The sequence below is a fragment of the Scleropages formosus genome, chromosome 11 (assembly GCF_900964775.1).
Source record: "Scleropages formosus chromosome 11, fSclFor1.1, whole genome shotgun sequence".
Classification (NCBI taxonomy): domain Eukaryota; kingdom Metazoa; phylum Chordata; class Actinopteri; order Osteoglossiformes; family Osteoglossidae; genus Scleropages; species Scleropages formosus.
The window spans coordinates 3,853,488-3,879,752 of NC_041816.1; the positions used below are offsets into that span (position 1 = coordinate 3,853,488).

Below are 26,265 nucleotides of genomic sequence, written 5' to 3' on the forward strand. Positions count from 1 at the left end.
ATAATTGCATAATATACAAAAAAAAAATTCATCTGAAGAAATAAGACATTTTTTAAATAAGATTTTTTCCCCCCTCTAAAATCTATAAAAATGTCAGACTGGTTCCTCTGTCTCTGCAAAAAAAAAAAAAAAAATCCAACCTGTATCAATAACTGCTTGTCAGGTGGAGGGCTGTGGTGGTCCAGAGCATGTCGTGGAAGCACAGGGCAAAAGGCAGGATACACCATGGGCAGGACATCAGTCCATCACAGCATAACACACACACAAAGGGTATAGTCAAGTCACCAGTTCACCTAAAGTGCATGTTTTTGGATTGTGAGAGAAAACCAGAGTACCCAGAGAAAACCCACACAAACTTGGGAAGAATATGTGAATTCTATGTAGACTAAACAGGATACAAACCAATATCCTATCCCACTGTTGAGGAGCTGTGAGGCAACAAACCCACAATGTCCTTGTGTTACCCTCTTGGGAAAATAACTGGTTATTTTAGATAATCTGAAAATAAATCTGAAACAGTCAATATGCCACCAATATCACTGTTTGCACAAAGCTGTCTATGTTACGGTGTTACCCTGTGCTTGCCATAAATTCTTCACTGAAGCATGGCTTTCTGGGAAAGTGCAGTAAGCAATTTGAGGTCTACACAAAGACATTTTATTCACAGGAGGGCCTGCATTCTGTTTCTTATGACTGGTAGTTCTCATCTTTTACACAGTGTTCCTTCATGTTTCTGTACAACTTCCTAACGGCTAAAATTTGTGCTCCACTGCAGTTCTTGAATTCATCATTAACATTCCAACAAAGATGGAATAACAGATTACTGAAAACAAGGAAATTACACACACACACACACACACACACTGTCTGAACCACTTGTCCTATACAGGGTCGCGGGGAGCCGGAGCCCAACCCAGCAACAGAGGGCATAAGGCTGGAGGGGGAGAGGACACACCCAGGACAGGACGCCAGTCCGCCGCAAGGCACCCCAAGCAGGACTCGAACCCCAGACCCACCGGAGAGCAGGACCTGGTCCAACCCACCGCACCCCCCACAAGGAAATTAAACTAGTTCTACTCTACAACCTCTCAATTCCCAGAGTATCTATTTTAATAAACTCCACCATGATGTCACCACCTAAACCTTGTATCACTTTCTTAATACCACTAGATTATCAGTAAAATTATATATCACGCCAGAGCAATTCAGGGTAAATACCATGACTCAAGTGTACTATGTCAGAAGGGGGCTGAAGCACCTTTGCAACCTAATGCTAATATAAACATGAGTTCCGTTCATTTTGATCAGTGTTTCATGTCAGATGAAAGATCTCAGTAGAGGGACTAGTCCAGTGTAGAAGTTCAGACCTTTTTGGGAAAAGATCTCTAGCACTACACTCTGCCTGTTTTCATGAAACATAAACACTGTGCTACATTAGAACGGCCTTCTGAATCGTAAAAGAAAAGGTGCCATGGAACACAGAGTCATCCACTGGGACTACAGATTGGGTTTCGCTGTCTCATGGCAGAGCGATCCACTGGATCCTAGAGAGAAGCTGTGTCTGTACCTAGACGTGAAACAGAGGCTTGGGGTCTCCTGTCCTTGTGGACTCCTCCTTCGGTCAAAGGGATGGCTGAAGTACGGTGGAAGAGCTCAATCTGTGGTAAGAGATACACACCCTGCAGTCTGAGGGTCTCTCCTCAGTCACTAAGAGCGCGCTGAGATTCTTTCGTTTATTTCAATCCATTTCACCCCGTCCTTTCTCGAGGTGTCACGTTTTTCTGGCGGTGTTTATGGCATGACTCTGGGCACAGCAGGGAAATGCATCCACAACACACACACAGAGCTAAGAGCACATGGGTTTCAACAGTGTATTATGACTGGTAGAAACAGCAGAACAGTAAAAATGGCATCTTCAGTAAACCTGCATGTTTACATCTTGCATGTGTGGATGCTACATCAAAGGTGGCCGCCGCTCACGGCTGCGGGTCACCGAACGGCACAGTGGACAGTCGGTCAATAATTAGCTCTTGTGACATAACAAGGGGAACAGGAGAGCACGTCAAAGCAACATCATCTATCCTGGTCCCCTCATCTGGATCTACAGTATTTGGTGTATATTGTATAAAATTCATAGAAAATCAACCTAAAAATATTGGTAGGAGAAAAACAGTTGTGAACAGTTATGAGTTACTTTTTCTAGAATGCCACAGAAACAGGCCTGTCACTCTGTGATGCTTATATAACAAAATCTACATACAACTCTTACAAAATGCGAATGGCCACTATTAAGGAAACATGATATGTTAGCTTCTCTTTCTTTATATTTATGATGCTAAAATTAAAAAAAAAATAGTTATCCCTTTGTGGAAATATCCTTCCCGTTTCATAAAGAGCGGTAGAATTCAGGACTGGCCACTTCGCATTCTAGAGAAAAGGGGAAAAAAACATACAATCACTCAAAATGGTAGATCATACACAAAAATAAAGGCATCAAAAATAATGTGATTAAAATATAAATTATCTTTCATTGTTTTCAGTCAAAATGTCAGCACATTCGATGATTCGATGTTGGGTGTCAGGACAGTGCTTCGTGCTACCAGCGTGAGGTGCTGTTTTGCTCCGGAAGAACGGAGCTGTAAGTCCACGTTCGAACCCGACTGTAGAGCTCGGCCATCCGTGCAGAAAGGCACTGAAAAGACCCTGAAAAGTCCAACACACCCCTTACTGTTACTTCCCCCAAACAGAGAGCCCAAAAACTCTGAATCACTGTTTTAGGCATGCACTTTAGTAAATGCCATCTTAGACCATAGTGGGGGGACTCTGAGGAGGGGGCGGGGGGTCCCACCATGACAGTGAAAGGCCACTCACAGTATTATGGCCTTATTTCGATTGAAACACACAGCCCGATTGGCTGCTGCCACACTGACAGATCAACACGGCTGAAGTGTGCATGACTGAGAAAGCGGGCCTGGGGAGGACGTCTCTGCAGCCGCCCTGCTACTGGTGCTCCTCCTCCTCGACCTCCTCGATGACCTGGATGTCGTCGGAGGCTGGGCTGAGCGAGGGTAACTCAGCGTGCGGCTGCTGCTGCCGTGCGAGCTCCTTAAGCCGCTCCTCTTCCTCGATCATCTTCTTCCACACCCTGTGGTTTTCTGTCAATTGCTGCATGATATTGCAGAACAGCCGCCGATGTTCCTTCTTTTCTGCACAGAGAAGATACCCCACATTAATTTTTTTTTGAAAATCCAAAGCACATTTACAATTATTTTATACACTGTCAATGTATTTATGAATTAGGTTCTGTAAAAGTCTTGGACAGAGCAAAAAATAAATAAAACTTTCTATTGTAATATTTCTATTAACTGAGCTAAATATGAATTAAATTTAAAAATAGCTAAAAATAAAAACATTTCTCCATAAACTCCTATTCACTCCCATTAGTTGATCAATTAATCACATAAACAAGTGTGATAAGAGCTCACTTCTTCTAACTGGTGCTCTTAGAACCAACAACAATACACATGAAACACTGTGTAAGCCAGTTAAGATCCATGCTCCTACACTGTTTGAGTGCATTTTATTGGCACCCGTTCGGTGGCTGTGTCAAAAATGGGTTGCATTTGTACCAATATAGAGGAAAATTTTAGAGAACTGACTGCAGAATAAATAATATAGACTTAAAAAATGAATCAATCGCTAAATGTTCAGACCTTTGCAAATTTATAACCAAACTGTTAATAACACATGAAGCACATCTCCTGAGAAAGTGCATGGTTTTTTCACTAAAAAACCATTTAATAAGCACCCAGCGTACACCTTGTATAACCACCTAACATACCTGTGTCAGTGGTCTATATCCAAATCTGCTTAAATAACTGAGCGTAAATTCACAAAAGTGGACCATGGACCAGTGCGCCATGGGAAGCACTTCATTAGACCCAATGAACTCGCAGACCCATTTGTTGCTTCTGTTAACTCTTACTTGGTTCTTGCTCCTCATCCTGCTCATCATCCTCAGACTCCGAGTCCTCCGGCTCCTCCCCCGCTTCCTCTACCTCGTCAGAGCGCTCCTCATCCATCCAGTACCCCGGTAGGAGCCCTGCTGTGTCATACGAGTTGCAAAGCGGCCCCACAATGTGTGTGATGAAGGACTCCTGCAACTTGGCCAGCTGAGGAGAGGAGCGGTCCATGAAGGGGCTGATGGGTAATCCCAGGCTGGCCTCCTCATCACCCTGGAAAACAGTGGATCAGCCAACCACAGCCCAGAAAGAGCAAAATCACAGTCCAGAGAGTGCAAACAAGTGGAAAACTGCACAGAGGACAAAGAGAAGGTAACAGCTATACGGTGTGACCTTTCAGGAACGCCGGGCCCTGAAAACTGCATATTTATGTCCCAAACTGAATACTCACGAAAGATGTCTAAATGAGTCCCAGATCATCATTTTCACAGGATAATCAGATTCAGCTATTTGTTTATCAACGCCAAAAGGCTTCATAGGTCTTAAGCTCAGTTCAAGGTGCTTAACCTTACTATCTTGTAACAATCGGAGTCCTTTGAACACCTGTGAGTACTGACAGATACATTACTGTCTCTTGCTTTCCAGACAAATTACTGCAGGATTAAAAAATACTATGAAACTTGAATTAATTTAGCTGAGTCCTTTGTCCAAGGCAACTTAGAGTGCTCAGTCTGTACACTGATCTACTTACAACGATCTACCAATTTACACACCTCGGTCATTTTTCATCGCAATTCAAAGTACTACAGCAAGACTGCAGATTCAAACCCAGGTCCTTCGCCTGCTTGCAAGGTGACAGATCTAACCATTACTCCCCCTGCAGCTGATGATTGTGTATGTATATACAAACGGTTGTAAAAAGCATTCAAAAATCTGCATTTCCTAAAGATTGGTTGATGTTTTTTGTAGAAAGCAGAAACAGCACACAACGTGACATTTCTCGTTGTTTCATACAGTGCTTTTTAAAAGTTGGTTTGCAGAAAGAGCTGAAAAAAAGAAGTGTCTTATGCACCTCAAGCTGATATGGTGCTTCCATAATAAATAGTGTAAATTGTACCTGCTTGTAAAATTCATTGACGATGCCTTCGGTCCACTTCAAGTGGAGATCCCGACCCTTGGCAGGCCCGTTGATGTCGGCCAGCTTAATGCACACTTGGCACACGAGGAGCCTGTCGTTTTCGTTCGTCCAGTCGATGCCAGGGCTGTTCACATCGTTCACCTATTTTAAGCAACGTGAGAGGAACGTTCTCTTTCAGTCTCTGCCAGTGACACAACTGCACTTCCAAAATGAGGACGACGGAAGAGGGAACGAGGGAAAAGGAAGGAAAAACGCAACCGGCCTTCGAGTTAAATTCCGCCAGGAAGTCAAAGTGCTTCTTCAGGTCTGTGGCAAGAATGGCCTCTATGACCAGGAAGCGGAAACGCTTGAACTCCATGTGGTCCAGGTTGACCAGGAAGTTGAATTCTGGCTGCGACAGGTAGAGGGTCCAAGCAGAGGCGGCATGGTGGTTCTCCAGGACCGAGCGGTCATTGTAGAGCACCGCCTACAGTGAGGGGAGGGGAGGGGAGGGGTGTGGAGAAGGAAATCTGAGGGCAATGGTGACACTCCATGCACTTGGGTTCGGGGCACAGTGTGATGACTTGGGGGGGGTCAAACATATGGGGTTTACTAATAAAAGAAACTGTTCAACTGATCACATTAAGCACCACTGTGTGAAAACTCCAGTTTTCCACAATCAATTTGTATTTCCCACCAGGAGTGAAGTGTCCAAAACAGCACCGTCATGATCAACTCTTGAGTGGAAGAGGAAGCGCAATCCAAGCCCAGCTATGCATCATTTCACACCCTTTCTCAGACAGTCATTTTTCTTCACAGTTGTTTCCGATGCTTTCGCCCTAAACAGTGAGTCATCCATTCATGGACCCAGTTCACTTACTGTTCTTTCCGCAAGGGAACCACTGCTGGGTCTCTTAGTTCATATCCTCTTCCACAGTATGACTGCAGCACAGTACTTCCGTAAAAGTACGACTCTGAACCTTTAGATTCCCAGACTAACATAACATACACTAAAGCAAAAATTATCTGATTATTCTAAAAGGGATAACTATTTTTCCCAATAAAACATGCTATCGTCGGCATTTTACAAGACAATAACTGGAATCGCCCCGTTGCCCACTAAAGAATGACTTAATGCATTGTTTATTGTGACTTCTAACACGTTTAAAAAAATATATAACTTTTCTAATATAACGAGTAGAGAAAGCTAAAAACTATGGATTTAAAATTTTAACGGAAGAAAATCTAAAACAAGGGGGCGCGGTGGCGCAGTGGGTTGGACCGGGTCCTGCTCTTCAGTGGGTCTGCGGTTCGAGTCCCCCTTGGGGTGCCTTGCGACGGACTGGCGTCCCGTCCTGGGTGTGTCCCCTCCCCCTCTGGCCTTACGCCCTGTGTTGCCGGGTAGGCTCTGGTTCCCCGTGACCCCGTATGGGACAAGCGGTTCTGAAAATGTGTGTGTGTGTGTGTGTGTGTGTGTGTGTGTGTGTGTGAAAATCAAAAACAAATTTCCTAGAGCAAGAAATTATGACGTTTTTGAGTTGCCAAGACAAAAAAAAACATGGCTGGATCATTAGCTAATCAAAGGGAGAAGCTCTTCCACTGGCACCGGGTTGGAGTGTGATTATGAAAGGCCTACCTGGGGGGCGTTCGTGGCTACAAGGAAGGCGTTCGTACGGCCAGGGTGGTCATAGTCGTGCATCGCTGCTGCCACGTACAGAGCCATGAGCTCCAGCGCGGGCACGTTCCATGCCAGGCAGCCGTAGCTGTCATCCGGGATGGAGGAACTCCTCGAGGTTGTGTAGGCCACCTGGCCTGGAGAGATTCCACCGTCGGAATCTGGGGACACAACACAATCGTGCTCATCACACTGATCCCTGGGTTGGCCTCCTCGTGGCTTGACTGCTCATCCAGTCTAGTCTAGTAACACTTCCATAGCACCGCTAGTGGAAATTAACCACAGTCCGAAACTATCACTTTGACTCTGAAGGATCACAACCACAGTCCAAACAGCCATACCTACTGTTTATTTAATAGGTGCCTCCTATTAAACCAAACCCGGCGACCGATCGGTTCAATCAGGTGCTCATGTGCACGGTCTGAAAGAAACATCTGTAGGACATGTGCCCTCAGGGATCACCTAGAACCTCTTTTATAGAAGACACCTTTCTGCGCATTTGGTTTCCTGTTACTGTGAATGTGCAGGTAGGTGCAGCATGACTTGCATTGTAACACAAGGCTGTGCAGGGGGGCAGGGGCCGCGCCCGGGATCAGCGGCAATGCCGGTACCGACACTTGCGTTGCTGCTGCTGACATCACTTGTAGAAGTGTGCTGGCCCTTTAAATACGCCCCAACCCCCACGCAAGCCTCCGATGCGCGGAACCCAGCCGAGTGACTCAGGCTGCTCTCCATTTGAAAAATTAAATGGCCCATCGGCGAAGTTAAATTAAGCCCCCGAACATGCTGAGCTCAGCAGTGGCCCAAGATCTCAATCACAATAGAGGCTTTCTTATCTAATGGCCGCTGTTCCTCTGCCAGAAGAGACGGGCCCGTCAGCAGCAGCCTCTAATTAATTTCCGATGGATCAAGGGCGCATCGGATATCATTAACGGAGACAAAGCTCCAAATCCGAGATTTCTGATCGAAAAGCAGCCAAAGCATCCAGAGAGCAGCGGCTGGACACTTCTGGGATGTGCATACGGTACATACACGGGTACCATGGGGGACTCGGTGACCGAAGGTAAACAGAAAGGCAAGATGGTCACTGTGCATGAATGTACCTTTCGTGGTGCTAGGAAGGGCCAAACATGTAGTGTTGCAGGAAAAATGCTACAGTTGGCTTTTTTAAATGGCTCCCTCAAAATTTTTTCCCTCCAAATCATGGATGTGATGCAAAATTCAAGTGTCATACAGGGACACAGAAAATTTAATCATCAACCTACCACACTCACTAGCAACGCTGAACCTGCCTACTTGAGCCAACTTTGTAGTTACTTAGCTTTCTTACTACTACTATATATTACAGCATTGGTGACATACAATAAAAACAAGGTAAGCTCTGAGAACCACAGTGGCGGTTTTTACTTTTACATGTTTTTCTGGTGCTTCTTGCCAAAGCAAAATACAATGTTAAGCATTTATACACCTGGGTAATTTCGACTGGAGTAATTTAGGGTAAACGCCTCAATCAAGGGTACTATAGCAGTGGGTGGGATTCAAACCTGCAACCTTCAGATCCGAATTAGTGATAAAGGAAGCGCAAAGGGAGCAGTGGAAATATCAGGAGTGGCGGGAGTTACCCGTGTCATTTCCTGACACATGTTCGTTGTGAACCTGCTGGAACCCTGGGATGGGCCGTGTGGTTAAGTACCAAACTGCATGCAGGACATCGGTGGCGTGGATGCGATTGTGATCTGAGGAAGATCACCGCAATGGTCAGTAAACAGTCATCAAGTCACCAAACGTGTTTCTATCTCCTGCACACAGATGATCGCAAAGTCCTACACAAATCACAGAGGGAGGAACAGTGAAAGACACTAATACCTGTTGAGCATATACAGACTTACACTTAAAAAATATTCTCGTTTTTCAAAGAAAGTGTTTTCAAAATGATCACACAGGAATTCATTTAAAGAGAGAATCACACAAAGTGGATGGCACGTAACCACAGCCTCTTTTTTTAAAATTTGATATGTTTCTCACAGGGAATATCCCGATAGCCATTCTCCAGGGTGCAGAAATAGGCCATGAACTCCTGCATGGGGATTTTGAAGATTTCGAAGAGGCCCATGTCCTGAAACAAGGTGTAGGTGACCTGTGACAGAAAAAGACACAACACAGCAAGGAGAACAACCATTCAAACCACAATAAAAATTAGAGATTCTCAAAAGATGAAGCTGGAAAATAAACCATAATCATGTATTTAACATCATATTAAAAGGTACATTTTCTGAACCTCATAAAAATGTACTCATTAACATTTTATCTATATATGCCTATTACATACATATATATAGTGTAAATATATAAATATATAAAATGAATACAGACCTACTCTACTGTGCATGTGTATATGTAATATATAATATACACACACACACACACAGTAGGTTTATTTTCATAGAATTTAATCCAATAATGTTTATCACCATATAATGTGCAATTCTCTTCAGGATCAACAAGGTTATTACCTACCTACCTACCTACCTACCTATATGCTCACATGGAGTTTAGCTTCTTCTAAGATTAATGTGCACACTGGACAAAGCAGCACATAACTGAACTAATGCATAAATGTAATGTCCTGTCTAAGGTCATAAAAGCTGCTACTCTTCCAGATGTCTCCTCACTTGTTGGCACGTACAGCATGCGCCTTATGGTAGCCATGCATTAAGCACTCTTTGGGGATAAAGGCACTGCAAGAACAAGGGCGGGGCTTCAACTCACATAGCTGAGGATCCTCCCAGTTCTCCCCCCCGTCTGCTCCACCAGGTCGAAGATCTGGAAGTTCCACGTGTTCATCTTCTCCATGAGGGCCTCGTGCTCCTCCAACAAGGGGTCCAAGGTGAAGTCCTGCTCCATCTGCAGGAGGAGGAGGTGCAAGAGGAGGCGGGAAGTTGATGGTTCCAGCAGCCAAGAACCTGAAACGTGTCACGCTCCCCACACACTGAACGCAAATCCAGGAATGATGTGAAAACATGGCTGCTGTAGTCTCCTCATGTGGACTTGGAGCTAACAGCACTGAACTTGATCTCCACACCATCTTACTGGATTCACCTTCTGCACTCATGGAGCTGCTCCAGTATGTCATTCAAGGTATAGCAGATGTGTCTCTCTGGACATGAACATCAGTTAGTGGTGCGGCAGGTGGCATAGTAGTCAGGTTGTCAGCTCGCAAATAAAGAATTCGGATTCAAATATCCCCTTCTACTGTGTTACCCTTGATCGAGGTACTTACCCTGAACTAATACGTTAAGAATGCCCAGCAGAACAAATGGGTAAATCACAGTAAGTGGCTTACTCTACAGATATAATAGGTTCCTTGAGAGGAAAAGGTCAGAGAAACAAGTAAATTATTAATAGTTTACTGCTGACAAAGAGACCAGACGGTTTCCTCGGCTGTACCGCACTGTACCTGTGCCTCCGGCTCCTGCTGCTCTCGGTCAGCACCATCTCCTGTCCCCGAGCTCGAGTTTACGGCTCCGTGCACCTCGATTGCTCGGCACTCCTCCGGAAGCAGGCTGCCACCCGTGTTGTCGACCCCCTTGTCTGCTGGAGGAGACATCAGGCAGCCTGTCAGCCAGTTGCCCTCTGTCCGCTAGACCCAGTGAAACTGCAAAGACTCTGTGAGCGTCCCCCTCCGGCAATCAGCATCTCATATTTATAATCAACAAGCACTTGATGGAAATAAGATCAGAGATGAGATGCAACAGCAGACGCCTGCTTCACAACACAGGTTGGGAGCTTGGCAGGAGGGAAGGAAGTAAGGAAGAGGGAAGAGGTAAAGGAGGGGGAAGAAAGAGAAGGGAATAAAAGAGAATGTTGGGGAGAGATTTTTAAAAAAAAAAAAAAACAAACATACATACTGGATGTTTAGACACTGATATCTGTTGCACCTCTTAGAGCTGCTTGCACGGCTGGGGTAGAGAAGAGCACTGAAACAAGGAACGACTGAAGTGTCTCCTCTGGCGGGTGAGACTCACCCAAACGCCTGTACTGAGGCTCCGGGGTCTCCGGCACCTGACCTTCGACCTCCTCCTCACCAGACACACCCTCACTCTTTGCCGTCTGTCGCCCGCAGCTGGGGGGGGGGGGGGGGGGGGGGGGTGCAAAGTCACACCGTCACTCACCTTGACAGCTATCGGTCATCTCATCGCACACACTTGCCCCCTAGCACAGCCTCAGGAAAACCAACAGTGCGGGTTGTACCTGCTGCAGATGGTGGGGCCGGGGGGGCGAGTCACCTGCTGCTGCTCGGGGGGGCTGAGCTTGTGCAGGCCCACCCCCGCTTTGGAGAGGAAGTTGGCCGTGTCGAGGAATTCGACGAGGGAGCGCGGCACCGACGGGGGGCTGTGACCAGGGGAGCTCACTGAGCTCAGACTGGGCGAAGCGCCTGCGGGTGAGGGAGGGTGGTTGGGGACAGACCCATGGACACATCAGCTCCTGCTACTGCCAATCTCTCCTACGAGTAGTTTGATGACACACACAGTTATCTAAAGACACACACACTTTGGCATATACATTGTACAAACACAAAAAATTAGTAAGAGAAATTTGTATTTCCCCCAGACATGCACAACTTAACAAGCCACCAGGGGGCGCAGTGCTTAGGGCTGCCACTTTGTTGTCTGGAGGGTTCGGATTCAACTGCTGCTGTATTACCCTTACCCTGACGCTGTAAAAATTACACTAGTGCACGAACACGTAATTCCTATGCAAGTCGCTCAGTGTGCAGACCTGACGTAAGTCGTTTTGGAGGGAACTGTCAGATAAATTAATAAATATTAATATTACAACAGTTTAAGAAGCTGACAGCACAAACATTTTGGACAAATAAATCTGTCTGCAAACATCAAGCAGAAGTATTTATTTTCCTCATTTTAATTTTGCACTGTTTGCCTGACATCTCCTTCCATCTGGAAGAGTTTATGCTACGGAAACGACCTTTGCCACATCCAGACTCATTTTTTACACTGCAGTCACACGTAATCTCCCTCGAAGAGCTTTTTAAGACACCAGTGGCTTGGATCTACTAACATCACTGACTATCTCAGCAGGTTCCAGAATCTTGCGTACGGAAAAGTCACACCCGTGTGTGGTGAGATCTCCCCACCAATGGCTGTTTCTGGGCGTCTTTTTACCCCGTTTACCTGCTCTCTTGGGCACCAGCTGGTAGGTGAGCGTGACGGAGGAGGACCTCTGCTTGGGGATGGTCAGGAGGCTGGTACTGAGCGCAGAGACTGCGGTGCTGCTGCATGGAGCCCCTTGGCTTCACAACACACAGAGGGCAAGAGCACATTGAGAGGGATACAATAGTGCCGTGCAAAACATACCTCGGCTTCCTAAAGCCAGCCAGTGTCTTTGCATATTATTATTATTATTTATTCACCTATTGTATCAAATTTTTTGTTTGACACTTTGCTCCAAAGTAGCTGCATCATTTTTTACTGCATCGATTCAGGGTAAGTACCTTCAGCAAGGGGTAGTACAGTAGGAGCATGGGATTCGAACCTGGCTTCTTGCAGTAAAAGGCAACAGGATAAACCACTATTCCCCCCGCTGGCATAAATGAGCATGCTATCATTTCGCATCCGAAAACTGCAGGAGACCGGAGACGTCTAAGACAACTGGGAGAATCCCAGTGGCTCAGCAGTGCTGGCGCCACACAGCTCCTGAGCTGCTGGGTCCAATCCAGTTCACTGCGTGTGGAGTTTGCACGTCTGCACGGGTGTCCTGCCACAGTGCAACGTTGTGCGAGGAGGGTACACGCTCTGCGATGACAAAAATGATGCAAACAGTGGCCAGCAGTTCACTTTCACTCTATGGCTCCTGCCCCACAGTATGGTAATTAAATTGTGGGGCTGGAGGGGGTGTTGACCTGAACCCCCTGGGCTATACAGCACACAGAGACCGCAGTCTAGGCCGAGGCCCACTCAAGGGAGCCCGCCCGCCCGCCCGCTGCATGTCGACCATTAGATCGCATCGCGGCGCTCCCACACTGTGGTTGAACGGGCTCTTAGTGCCGCATGCATTATTCACTGTTTACCTGTGTGTGGAGTGAACAAATGTACCCTGATCTTCCATCTCTGCCAACTAGCGCAATTATCTCATTATTTAGGCTAAAAGTGGGGGCTTTGTACACTAATTCACATATTTAACAAATGCTTCTCTCCAAAGCAGCTCACAACATGAAACTACTTACAATTACTCACCCGCTTACAAAGCTGGGCAATTTTACTGGAGCAATTTAGGGTAAATACCTTGAGTCAAGGGGTCCTACGCTTGAGAGGGGAATTGAACCTGTGACCTTCGGGTCCAAAGACAGCAACACGACACACTAAGCTATCAGCTGCCTCTATTTAGGCATAGAAACAGCAGGGTGATTTTCACTTTGTCAGTTTAGGGTAGGTACCTTGATCAAGGCTACTAGAGCAGGGCGAAATGCGCTGATGTGGCATGATTTGGCAGAAAACACGCACGATTCGCACTCTACATGTGACTGTGCGTTGGCGCATGCGCAGTGCGCAGGTGGGCGCGCTGCGTTGATCTACGCGCGGCTAAGAGTCCTCTTCTAACTTTTTGTTGGCGTATTTGCGTCAAACTTAAAGCCTTAACAAGAACATGAGGGCGGGAAGTCGAACCCAGGACCTTGGACTTCGAGGCTCTGAAGCTGCGCACAAAGACCAGAAGTTGTACAGCAAGAAGAAGCACTGCAGCGCGCGAAAACTCCTCTCAACCGGCGCAAACAAGATTCCGTCAGGAAATTACTTAGCTTTTTTAAGAAAAAATAATAATATTAATAATAATAGAAAAAACGCAGTTCTCCAAATAGGAAAACCCAAAATCGCTGAGCGGTAATTTCTCCCAAAAACCAAGTGAGTCATCGGAGAAGAGCCGACGTCAACCCGCCTCTTTAGTTTATCCGAGAAGTGGGCGATGAAGCGGCCGGGGCGCGTGGAAGGCGCGAGGACGGCGGACTCCCCTGGTTAGTGCTGCCACCTGGTGGACAAACGTGGCGCAACATGTTTCTGCGTTTATCATAGAGACGCGCAGCAACAGCAGTGATTCATTCCTCTCTTAGCTGTGACACTTGGGCCGCATGTGTAGCGCACATCTTAGATACATAGACAGGTCTTACATTCAGTGGCCTTGGAGAAAAGTGACAGATTAACAAAGTAGGAAGAACGGACATAATTTGAAATGTCACATTAAAAGAGTTGATGAGCGTAGATCGCAGTGCACACACTACATTTACTTAGCAGACACTTTTCAGAATCAGAACAAGCTTTATTGCCAAGTATGTTCGCACATACAAGGAATTTGTCTTGGTGACAGGAACTACCACAGCACAGACAGAATGACAGTGAGAAGATAAGAGTATGTGAGCAAGGGATAAAAAATATTTAAAAATATAAAGTACCCAATATACAAAAATAGTCACTAGAGACAAATGCAGGGGAGTGTGAGTAAGAGACATGTGATAAATAGTTATAAATATAAATAGCATTATGTATTGCACAGTTTACTCTCTAGGGGAGAGATTTAGGTGTTCATGAGGTAGATGGCCTGAGGAAAGAAACTTTTCTTATGCCTGGCTGTCCTGGTGCTCAGTGCTCTGTAGCGCCGGTCAGATGGCAAGGGTTCGAAGAGGAAGTGGCCTGGATGTGAGGGGTCTAGAATGATTTTGCTAGCCCTTTTACTGACTCTGGACGAGTGCAGTTCTTGGAGAGCTGGGGGGGATGTGCCGATGATTCTTCCAGCAGTCCGAACTATCCGCTGCAGTCTTCTGATGTCTGACTTCGTAGCTGAGCCGAACCAGACAGTTATAGAGGTGCAGAGGACGGACTCAATGACTGCAGAGTAGAATTGCAGCAGTAGTTCCTGTGGCAGGTTGAACTTCCTCAGCTGACGAAGGAAGTACAACCTCTGCTGGGCCTTCTTCACAATGGAGTCTATGTGGAACTCCCACTTCAGGTCCTGTGAGATGGTAGTGCCCAGGAACCCGAATGACTCCACTGTTGCCACAGTGCTGTTCATGATGGTGAGTGGGGATAATGCTGAGGTGTTTCTCCTGAAGTCTATGATCATCTCCACTGTTTTGAGCGTGTTCAGCTCTAGGTTGTTATGACTGCACCAGACAGCCAGCTCTTGGACCTCCTGTCTGTAAGCAGGCTCGTGGCCATTCCAGATGAGGCCGATGAGCGTGGTGTCGTCTGCAAACTTCAGGAGTTTGACAGAGGGGTCTTTAGCAATGCAGTCGTTGGTGTACAGGGAGAAGAGCAGTGGGGAGAGCACACATCCCTGGGGGGCTCCAGTACTGATTGTGCGAGTTTCGGATGAGAATTTTCCCAGCCTCACTATCTGCTGCCTGTCTGTCAGAAAGTTGGTGATCCACTGACAGATGGAGGTGGGCACGGAGAGTTGGGTTAATTTGGACAGGAGGAGGTGTGGGATGATGGTGTTGAAGGCTGAGCTGAAGTCCACGAACAGGATTCTCGCATAAGTCCCTGGTTTGTCCAGATGTTGCAGAATGTAGTGCAGTCCCATGTTGACTGCATCATCCACAGACCTGTTTGCTCGGTAAGCAAACTGCAGGGGGTCCAGCAAGGGTCCAGTGATGTCTTTCAGGTAGTCCAACACCAGTTTTTCAAGTGACTTCATGACCACAGACGTTAAGGCGACAGGTCTGTAGTCATTAAGTCCTGTGATTTTTGGGTTTCTTTGGGATGGGGATGATGGTGGAGCGTTTGAAGCAGGAAGGAACTTCGCACATCTCCAGTGATCTGTTGAAGATCTTTGCGAAGATAGGGGCCAGCTGGTCAGCACAGGTTTTTAGGCAGGCCGGTGAGGCGCCGTCTGGGCCTGGTGCTTTCCTTGTCTTCTGTTTGACGAAGACCCGACGCACCTCCTCTTCGCAGATCAAAGGTGCAGGAGAGGGGAAGGTGGGGGTTACTTGAGTTGTTAATTGATTGGTGGAGAGAGGGTCTGAATGGGTGTGGGGTGTGAGACAGGGTTTATCAAACCTGCAATAAAACTCATTCAAATCGTCGGCCAGTTGTTGAGTTGACACGGTGCCGGGGGGTGGTGTCTTGTAATTTGTGATGTCTTTCATGCCTTTCCACACCGACGCAGGATCGTTGGCTGAAAACTGTTTCTTCAGCTTTTCAGAGTAGTTTCTCTTAGCCACTCTGATCTCTTTTGCCAGTGTATTTTTGGCCTGTTTATACAAGACTCTGTCCCCGTTCTTGTAGGCGTCTTCTTTGGCCTGACGAAGCTGTCTGAGTTTTGCAGTGAACCACGGTTTGTCATTGTTGTATGTTAAACGAGTCCTGGTAGGGATGCACATATCCTCGCAGAAACTGACATATGATGTTACAGAGTCTGTGAGCTCATCTAGATCGCTAGCAGCAGCCTCAAAAACACTCCAATCGGTGCACTCGAAGCAGGCTTGTAAGTCCTGCTCTGCTTCCTCAGTCCATCTTTTAACAGTCCTTATTACAGGTTTAGCTGATTTCAGTTTCTGCCTGTAGGTCAGAATAAGATGAACCAGACAGTGATCAGAGAGTCCCAAAGCTGCCTGTGGAACAGAGTGATATGCATCCTTTACTGTGGTGTAGCAGTGGTCCAGTGTATTACTGTCTCTGGTGGGACATGTAATATGCTGTCTGTATTTTGGCAGTTCACGGGAGAGATTTGCTTTATTAAAGTCCCCGAGAATGATTATAACAGAGTCCGGGTGTTGTTGCTCTGTGTCAGTGATCTGGTCGCCCAGCTGTTGCAGCGCTGCGTTCACGCACGCTTGCGGTGGAATGTAAACACTTACGAGGATGAACGAGGAAAACTCCCGCGGCGAGTAGAAAGGCTTGCAGTTGATGAAGAGCGCTTCTAGGTCGGGACAGCACATCTTCTTCAACGCTGTTACATCTGTACACCACCTTTCGTTGATGTAGAAGCATGTCCCACCGCCACGTGATTTCCCCGCTGATTCCGCGTCGCGATCCGCTCTGAACAGCTGGAAGCCCGGAAGATGTAGCGCGCTGTCCGGGATGGCTTCATTCAGCCAGGTTTCCGTGAAACACAGACCAGCAGAGTTTAAGAAGTCCTTGTTTCTTTGGGACAGGAGGAAAAGTTCGTCCATTTTGTTGGGTAAGGAGCGGAGGTTCGCCAGATGGATACTAGGCAGCGCTGTTCTAAAGCCGCGCTTTCGGAGCTTGACAAGCGCGCCGGCTCGCTTTCCACGCTTGCGCGTCTTGGAGCGCTTGAGTAGCGCCGCTGCACCTCCGACTACAACGTCCAGCAAAACGTCAGAAAAGTCGAAAACCGGTAAAATGTCGGGTGGTGTGTACTGCCGAATGTTCAGCAGTTCTTCCCTGGTAAAACTGATTGTCGGAGTATAACTAAAGACAGGGCAAACTAACAAAAACAGTAAAACAACTGTTTCTCCAAAACAGCTTCCAATGAGCTGTATGTAATGTTACCAGCCCGCACACCTTATTCACCGCGGTGACTTACACTGCTAGATACACTACTTGCAATGGGTCACTCATCCATACATCAGCAGAACACACAAACTCTCTCTCTGTCACTCACACACTGCGGGTGAACCTGAACAGCATGTCTTTGGACTGTGGGAGGAAACCAGAGCACCTGAATAAAACCCACACAGACGTGGGGAGAACATGCAAACTCTAACACCGACTGAGGGGGGGATCGAACCCCTGTCCTCTCGCACCACCCAGGCGCTGTGAGACAGCAGTGCTACTTGCTGTGCCACCCCACACGGATGGGTGCATTTCTAATGACTGAACCCCTTTCACAAGTGAAGGGAGTGTGAAGCGCAGAAGGGAAGACAGAGGAGAAGAACGCAGACACACACTCTGACCTGGCGGCGGTGACATCGGGCTGCGTGCGCTTCCCCCCGCTGCGCTCCCAGCGGGACGGGCCCAGCTCTTGGGGGGGCGGTGGGGCGCAGGCCGAGCTGCGGCGGGTCAGCTGGGGGGTGGGCAGGCTGCTCCTGTTGCTGAGTCCCTGTTGGTGGGGGGGAGGGGACACAGAGGAAGTGCGCTGACACCGGCACAGTGTTGAATTCACTCCCACTGTGGTCTCAAAGAACTCTTTGCTCGTGTGAACTTCCTCCGCGGTGGCTCTTATGTAACGCGCCGCTCGTGCAGGAGAAAGAAACCGAACAATAAACTTTCCCAAAAAATGCGCAGTGTGAGATCCAACATAGATTTAAGGTTTTAACATTATTCCTTTGCGGCGTTGCAGAAGAAGAACCGTTGCTGTGGGTGTTATGTATACACTTGCATTTATTATTATTATTACAGTGATGTCTTTCACTTGAAGGACATGGGTTTCACTCTCACTTCCTACTGTAGTACCTTCAAGCAGGGCACATACCCTGAAATGTCATGGTGAAAATTTCCCTGCTGGGTATAAACTTAACATTGGAGAAAAGAAACACTAACAGTGCAGGTGCATAAATAATACCAGTTTTTTGTTTTTTTTTTATTACTATTTCAACTTAAGGGAGAGATGGTGTGCTGTGCGGCATCTGTACCGCAGCAGTCCTGAAACACACCGTTTAATAAACTGGGTCCCGGTGGTCCCACCTTGTGCGGCTTCCTCTCGCCCTTGTCGCAGGGGTCCTCGGCCTCGGGGCAGGGGTAGAACCCGGGGAAGGGAGTGAAGGGGTTCACGCAGGGCCTGCAGGAGCCCGAGAAGGTGCCCATGAGGTTGTTGACGGAGCGCAGGGAGGAGGACACGTGGGGGGCCAGCGAGGGGTCCGTCAGCACCTCCGCCAGCACGGTCCGCGCCTCGTTGATCACGGACAGGTCTACTCCGCTGCCGCTCACCGCACCCTGCGGAGGGACAGCCACCCATCAGATGCACGATGTACCCTTCTCATAGTCGGCTATCCTTGCATTTATTCACCCAGCAGACGCTTTTCTCCAAAGTGACGTACGTCTCCTATTGCATCTCACTTATTCTTAATGTAATCACTGCAGCTTAGAAAAACAGGGCTGTCGGGCCCCATTCCAGAGCAAGCAGAGGTGTGCCCACACACACACACACACACACACTGTCACCCACCTGATAATGCGGTTTGTACCACTGTTTCAGGTCCCAGTCCCACAGAATCATCTGGAAAAGAGAATACGGTGGGTCAGACTACACACTGTGGACTTAGAATGTTTAGCCACCGCTGACAATTAATTACCCATTTACACAGCAAACGAGTTAAACAGTTTTTGGTGAAGGGCACTGCAGCTAACCACTGCGCCACCTGCTGCCCTTGTCAGGCACTGCCACACAAAAGGCTCCAGCCTGCCTTCAACATTTACCGCACTTCCACCGCAATGCTGCTCTGCAACCACTAGATGGCGCGACGGCAGCGTGGCACAGCGCAGCCCTTGGGCTGGAGGAACCCCGGAGAGCCTGCCGCACATGTGCCCTGTTTCTTACCCCCATGGTGGAGTGTAGCGCATCTGTGAGGTTTACAAGATCTCTGTAACGTTTACGTTTATTTATCGAGCAACACTTTTCTCCCAAGCGACTTGAAATGGCGTGAGGTCTGTACACAGAGCAACTTACAATTATTTGCCTTGTCATACATCTGGGATATTGTTACTGCATCACTTCAGGGCAAGTACTTGGACTGAGGGGATTCGAACCTGGGATGTTCCAACGCAAAGCGACAACTCTAAGCAGCACACCACCTGCTGCATGATAGTAATGGCTTTCTTCTGTACGTATTGCAAATCGTTGCAGTTACCGTGGTACCGTGGTCCATCCCAAAAGACGTACTAGTTACGCCTATCGCGACCGTCTGCGCCGTGTTGCTCGAAGAACCGCAAGAGACTCGATGGGACAGAGACGGGACTAGGTGGCACCTGGCGAGTTCTGGGCCGCTGCTCATCCCGCAGAGCCTCAGAAGAAGACGCTCCACCGAGGGAGAGGAAACGACTCGGGATCGTCATCGGCACCCGTTAGGCGCAGCCCGACGCTGGAGCGGCAAAGGAGCGTTGTCACGGAAACCCAACGGCCACGTAAGCAAACAATAAGGCGAACGTCTTTCCCACCAGGTGGCGGGAAAATAATGCGGGAGAAAATGGGCTTGAGGCTCAGTGTGGTTGGGAGAGGGAGATCTTCAGGTCGGGCTGTCGGTCCCAGCCCGCAGCCGTGACCATTTTTTACTGTTATTAACCATTTTTTATTCCCTGATGAAAAATTTCCTACGCCGAATTTTCTGCACTAAGCTGCTTACAATGATTTACCCATTTATACAGCGGAGTAATTTTTGCTGTCTCTATTCAGGGTAAGCACACGAGCCAGAGTAACGGAGAGGGGACGGGACAGGGTGGCGAGACAGCGCTTCCCTCTCTGCAGAGCTGCCTGTGGGCCAGAAAGCTCTCGAGCACCACGTGGATCTCGCCACTCCTTTTACTGAGATCGCTGAGCTGTTCTTCTGAGGCTGGGGGTCAGGATGTACACGCATACTCTCCGTCCCTCCGGCGCCCCTGACGGACAGGCGGACGGGTGGGTTTGAGGGCCCGCGGAACGGTTTTGAGGCTGTACGGCTATACCCGTCATTCCACGTCTCAAGATTCCTCGGGGTCGGCGACCTTTTCCCAAGTACCTTCCTTCACGTTTCGGCTCGTTTCACAGCCTTTCCGCTCGTCGTCTCTGCTCCGCGTGCTCGACTCCACGCTTCCGCACTTTTCTTGAGCGTCGCTCATCTTTGTAGGGCATCTGAAGAAGCATCGCTCGGCACCGCCGTCGCCGCAAAGTAGGGAAAGAACCGCGGGGCGCGACAAGTGACGGGCTGAACAGGAAGCGGTCCTCTCCCGGTCGCCCTCGAAATGTTTCGGTGAACCCTCGCAGACAGGCGGTCATTTTATTGATGCCAAAGGAACGTGCGCAGGGCTGGAGCAGCACACACGCAACAAAGCAGTGGCAGAAGACACCACGATGAGCGCACGGGGGTACCTCGTTTGAAGTCTCGCGACCGAAAAACAGAAGACGCCATGCGCAAACAAAACGGCGTGGGAAAGCGGCGTCCTGGCTGCCGGTCCCCGGCCGCGACGTGCGCGGTTACGCCACCCGACGTACGGCGGCCCGGTAAACCCACCGCTCGTGATCTCTGCCTGAAAACCGTTCGCAGACCCACGTCTGCAGCCCACGGGAGCGGAGCCCCCTGGAACGAGCAACGAAGCTCCACAGCCACTGTGCCGCCGTGGGCCACGGGATAAAGAGCACAAAGTGCGCTGCTGTAATTGCGCAGCTACACACGCCCACACATCGTTTGGAACCTCGACACATCCTTCGGGTGTCGTCGACGCAGTCCCAGCAGCACGGCCCAGACACGCTGTCGCGATGCCCCGGAGCGGATGCTGCGCCCTTCCTTTCCGCATTGCGCCCAAGGCTCCTTCAAAGGTTGAAAAGGTTAAAAGCCTCATTGGTGCGGAGCGCCACCGCTGGCTGCGTGGCAGGGCAGGAGTGCACCGGACAACTGGGGCTGCGCTCGGTTCCCTCGCCCGGACGTTTCCTGTTTTTGCCCGTGTCTGCTTTGTCGCTCGGGTGCCTCTGCACACCTGACGCGTTCTTCCTGACGCCGGGCCGAAGACGAGTCGCGCGCCCGGCTCCAATCCCGGTCGATCGCAGTGCTGCCCCGGGCCCCCGGTTCTCCGACAGGCGCGGCCGAAGCCGGGGCGTCCCGTTCGAACCCCGGCTGAGCTTCACCGCCCCTCCTCCGACCACAGCGCTATATTTACACCCGTTTACTCCCAATTCTGAGCCCAGTCAGGTCAAACTTGAGTTTAGCCCCTCCAGCAATCCTGCAGTGTGTCATAGTTGAGGAGTGTGTGTGTGCGTCCATCCACACGGAGGTAAAAAGTCCTTCCCGCACAACACGCAGATGCTGCGCTGCCCAGATTGGCCACTGACCTCACGGATGTCGGCGTGCCGCTCCGCCCGCTACGGGTCAGCACATAAACGACAGCACTTAATAATGGAGAGCAGCCGAGGTGCGTCCAGCAGGCAGCGTCCTACCAGACAGCCTGGAGAGGTTCCCTCTGACACAAACGGCGCGTAGGAACCACCATCCCTCTCTCTGCTTACGGGCCCCCGTCTCTCAAGTCCTATTACACCGAGAAGGTGTGGTGCAGCAAAGACACACCAGGGTAAGCATGCTTATAAAAAAGTTACTGACCACTGTGATCTTGTTATAATTGAACTGACACCTTAGTCCAGGGTCACTTACTCTGTGAGGTGTGTATTCTACAGTGATTTACCCATTTACATGTATTCATTTAGCAGACACTTTTCTCCAAAGCGACGTACATCTCGTAGAAAATACAATTTGTACATTAGGAGAAAGAGACATAGTTGCAGACGTGCGATTCTTCAGTAAACTTAGTTTGTCTCTTTTGCTATATACACCGACGTTCATCACACAAGTAGCTGCATAAAACTAGATCAAAATATCGCCGATTCCTAATCACCTTCCTAGTTTTTTTTTTTTTTTTAAAGATACATATAAACATTTACGTTACGTTACAGTAGTAGCTGCGTAACAGTTAATCCAGGGGTGATCTTAAAATTATAGTGCATGAACATTTACACATTACATGAGCTTAAGAGATGATGGGCAAAGTGAGTCTGGAAGTGGTGAGTTTTCAGACCCTTTTTAAATGTAGATTGAGATTCAGCAGTTCTGAGTGAGAGGGGGAGGTCGTTCCACTAGAACGGAATCAGAACCGAGGACCTCCGTGCTACCCACCTTTCGTACGTGGGACCACCAAGCAAGCAGGTGTGGAGGAGCGTAGCGGTCTGCCAGGGGTGTAGCGCATGATGAAGTCCTGTAAATAGCTAGGAGCAGTTCTACTGATGCATTTGTAGGCCATAACGGGGGGTAACATTTACACAGATGGGTAATTTTTACCGTTTCATTTCAGGGCAGGATCATGAGCGAAAGAATGAGATCGCGGATACAAGCGGCAGAAATGAGTTTCCTCCGCAGAGTGGCTGGGCGCACCCTTAGGGATAGGGCGAGGAGCTCGGTCACCCGGGAGGAACTCGGAGTAGAGCCGCTGCTATTCCGCATCGAGAGGAGCCAATTGAGGTGGCTCGGGCATCTGTTCCGGATGCCTCCTGGACGCCTCCCTGGGGAGGTGTTCCGGGCTTGTCCCACTGGGAGGAGGCCTCGGGGCAGCAGACCCAGGACACGTTGGAGAGACTACGTCTCCCGGCTGGCCTGGGAACGCCTTGGGGTTCCCCCAGAGAAGCTGGAGGAGGTTTGCGGGGAGAGGGAAGTCTGGGGGGATCTGCTTAGACTACTGCCCCCGCGACCCGGTCCCGGATAAGCGGAGGAAGATGGATGGATGGGAGAGCAGGACCCGGTCCAACCCACTGTGATACCACGCCCCCCTACTACAGCACCTGGTGAATTCTACAGGTGATATGCAGCTTCATACAGACAGAAGGGTGGAGTTATGCAGAGAAAGTGAATGATACTGTTACCCTGAGCAAGCTTTAAACTGACTGATGCGAGGTTCCTTTTTTTGCTTCGGAAATGTGGGAATCCGCCGCCAGTGGGGGGTGGGGAGGCTGGAAGGGGCAACGCTGGGTACTTTTTGTAATCGGGGCTTCTTTTCTTGGTGAAAAGTGCTTCCATAATGACAAACATGTGTTCGCGGAAGAAGCCAGAAGCCGGATGAAGGTCGGCAGCCTGACGTCAGAGATGAACTTTCTCAGAGAACGGCGTATTTCAGGCACACGATGGCCGTCGGTGTTCCGCGGTGGCGATTCCGCGCTATCCGGGCATGCGGCCGTCACCGGTCGGGTCGAGGGACGAAGGGAAGGAGGGAGACGGGACCCAAACGTGCTCCACGAGGCTCTGCGCTGGCTCGTCATTTCACAAACACGGCCGGCGCTCGAAGTCTGTTCGTAACTGCGTCCGTTCATAAACCCGAAGTCTGCAGTCACAGTAACAGCTGAACATAAATGTCATTCCATTTGCATCATGGTTAGGTTTCTTTTTTTTTTTCTTTTTTTTTTTTTTTTTAAAATTAAAAAACCTTAGATAAAAAAAAAAAAAAATCGCATGATACAGTAATTCTAATTAAATATTCCGTAAAGCTTCTTTTATTATTTTTTTCTTCTATTGAAATTAAATCTACTTTAACATTAGTGAAAAAATGTGTCGTGTCCACACACTCCTGTTCGGACCCAGTTGCTCACCAGTTCATCCCGCAAACATCTTCCCTTTTCCCCTTTCTTTACCACCTACACAATCGATAAAAGCTTAACGGAGCCCTCGACTCGTTTCGTTTCGGTTCCGTAAACATTTTACACATCGCTATCGTAAAGAAAATGCTTTATACGCTGTATATAAATATTTCAGTTCTTTTCGTTAACTTTGAATGAGCTGTAAGCGTGGTGGAAATGGTTCCACGCCGGATGCAGAAAGTCAGGTAGTTTTTGTTCAACAGCGGAAGGAGGAAGAAGAAAATTCAGTGAAACGGGAAAGGTTTCGAAATTTGTGAGCGGAGCGGTCATAACGCGGTAAAAGGAGGCGAGAGGTACAGCGATTCTGTTTTCCCTGCGTTTTCGGCTTCGTTCGTGGCCCTCCGCGCTGCACAGTTACAAGGCCCCGCCCCGTCGCGTTCGTGTACGTTTGGTACCTTTAAGCAACGTGGTAAAGTTAGTAAAAGCGACCGTATCCGACGTCTTCATCCTAATACCCAGGGGTAGAAAGTCGGAATACCGAAAGGTGCCACGTGTGGAAAAGGGGTTCGGCCACATGGCTCCGGCTCCTCCCTGGGGACTCGGAGGTCGCAGGTTCGAATCCCACCCGCCGTTATCGTACTCCTGCTCAGGGTACTTGCCCTAAATTTCTCAAGTAAAAAAATGAGCCAGCCATGTAATGTGTAAAGAGGTAAACGGCTCTAAGCCGCTTTGGAGAAAAGCGTGAGCCCAACACATTCTGCGGCAAATGGCGCGGCGCGGTCCTGAGCGGGCAGTTACGAAACATGGCCGAGAGGGCTACGCCACAGCGAGTTCCCTCTCTACTGCTGCTCGGCGCTCTACTGTTTGTAGGTGCTTCTCCCAAAAGGGAAAACACGAACGATCGACTTTTCACGCGACCGGTCAGGGAAGGCGAACTCCCAGAATTCCCCAGAGCAAGAACCTGTCGCTCCAGTTCTGCGGAAAAGCTAAACATTTTTATACACCCTGACATTTATAAAACGGTTTCCTCTTCTGCTCCAAACCGGACTCTTCTTCCCTCTTTCCAACATGCATCAAAGATAAAAATCCGGCTTTATTCCCCTGACCTGGAACCGGCGCAACGGCCTGCGTCTGGAAACTGTAATTCATTGCGACCTGCCGTCTCCTCCGTTCCGCCCGCGTGTTTAAGCAGAGCCGGACAAGTGTTTACTGCAGCACTTGTGTAGTGGACACTTTTCCCCATCGTGCTCCGCTTCCCTCCTCCCATTTCTAATCGCCATATGGTCTTTCTGGAGCAGGACGAGTCACGTCGCCAGCGTCCTGGACTTCGTCTCCTCGACATCGATCCATTGTCGGCAACCGCTTTGTCCGGCGCAGGGTCGCGGTGGTCCGGAGCCTATCCCGTAAGCACGGGATGGTAGGCGGGGTACGCCCTGCGCGGGACATCAGAGGGAGGAGGAGACCCAAGCGAAGATGGGGAGAACACGCAAACTCGGCATCAAACCTGGAGGAGCGTAAGAGCTGCGAGGCACCGGCTCACGGGGGGGGCTTTACACACTTTATAGGTGACTTCATGCAACATTCCAGGAACCTTCAGGAAGTTCTCGAAGCGATCAAATCCGAGCGGGGGTGTCAGTGAATCGGAGCGCTGAGCCAAAGGAGCCGTCAGCTATCGGTGCATCAACGAAGCTGTCGGTTCCTCCAAACGGCCCACGCGTCTCCCGGTGCCTCTCAGTCTCCGACAGCGCTGTCCAGAGCTGCAGGAAGAGGAACTTGTACAAACTGGCCCATAAAACGTCGCGGGCTTTACCTGGAAGGCCTTACGCGGAAGTCCTGCGTTCCATCACGTTATCCCGTCTCGTCCTGGTTTCGAGCCCGGCTCAGCGGGGATCTGGACAATGCAGCAGAGGACGACGTGCTTGGAGTGCGGAAGAAGGTCCATCGGACAGACGCGGCAGCAAGCGGCGACGGAGTCCGGGGCGGTCGCGTTTTCCTCGTTTAGCGGCCCGTGTCCGCGAGAGCAGGACGATTGCAAAGACGCGGGTGGACGAACGATCGGACGAAACGTTACTAACCCCGGAGGGAAACCGCACACGTGGACACGCCTGGTACCGATTGCCTTAACATTGCAAATCGCTTTGGAGAAAAGCATCAGTTAAAGAAATAAATGTAAATGTTAATTATTTTACTTGGTTATTCGGCCTTTCCCGGGACTTGGAGGTTTTTAAAAGCTGTCCTTG

At 49.2% G+C, this 26,265-nt stretch overlaps 1 protein-coding gene across 2 annotated transcripts in view; it reads right to left on the reverse strand.

The window, feature by feature from the left end:
• Window positions 1-1,560: 1,560 nt before the first annotated feature.
• Window positions 1,561-26,265, reverse strand: part of pde3b (phosphodiesterase 3B) — a 45,932-nt gene continuing 21,227 nt past the window's right edge. Inside the window, exons 2-16 of one of the 2 annotated variants that reach the window (XM_029256206.1) lie at window positions 18,890-18,940; window positions 18,409-18,657; window positions 17,679-17,824; window positions 11,947-12,065; window positions 11,006-11,189; window positions 10,780-10,877; window positions 10,212-10,345; window positions 9,524-9,658; window positions 8,780-8,891; window positions 8,377-8,490; window positions 6,716-6,915; window positions 5,363-5,566; window positions 5,080-5,241; window positions 3,986-4,235; window positions 1,561-3,206 (exon numbers count right to left, since the gene is read on the reverse strand). In XM_029256206.1, the coding sequence (XP_029112039.1) occupies window positions 3,001-3,206; window positions 3,986-4,235; window positions 5,080-5,241; window positions 5,363-5,566; window positions 6,716-6,915; window positions 8,377-8,490; window positions 8,780-8,891; window positions 9,524-9,658; window positions 10,212-10,345; window positions 10,780-10,877; window positions 11,006-11,189; window positions 11,947-12,065; window positions 17,679-17,824; window positions 18,409-18,657; window positions 18,890-18,940 (2,364 nt within the window). In that variant the 3' untranslated portion in view covers window positions 1,561-3,000. Of the gene's footprint in view, window positions 3,207-3,985; window positions 4,236-5,079; window positions 5,242-5,362; window positions 5,567-6,715; window positions 6,916-8,376; window positions 8,491-8,779; window positions 8,892-9,523; window positions 9,659-10,211; window positions 10,349-10,779; window positions 10,878-11,005; window positions 11,190-11,946; window positions 12,066-17,678; window positions 17,825-18,408; window positions 18,658-18,889; window positions 18,941-26,265 lie in introns of both variants that reach the window. The other variant, XM_029256205.1, reaches the window with a different exon arrangement.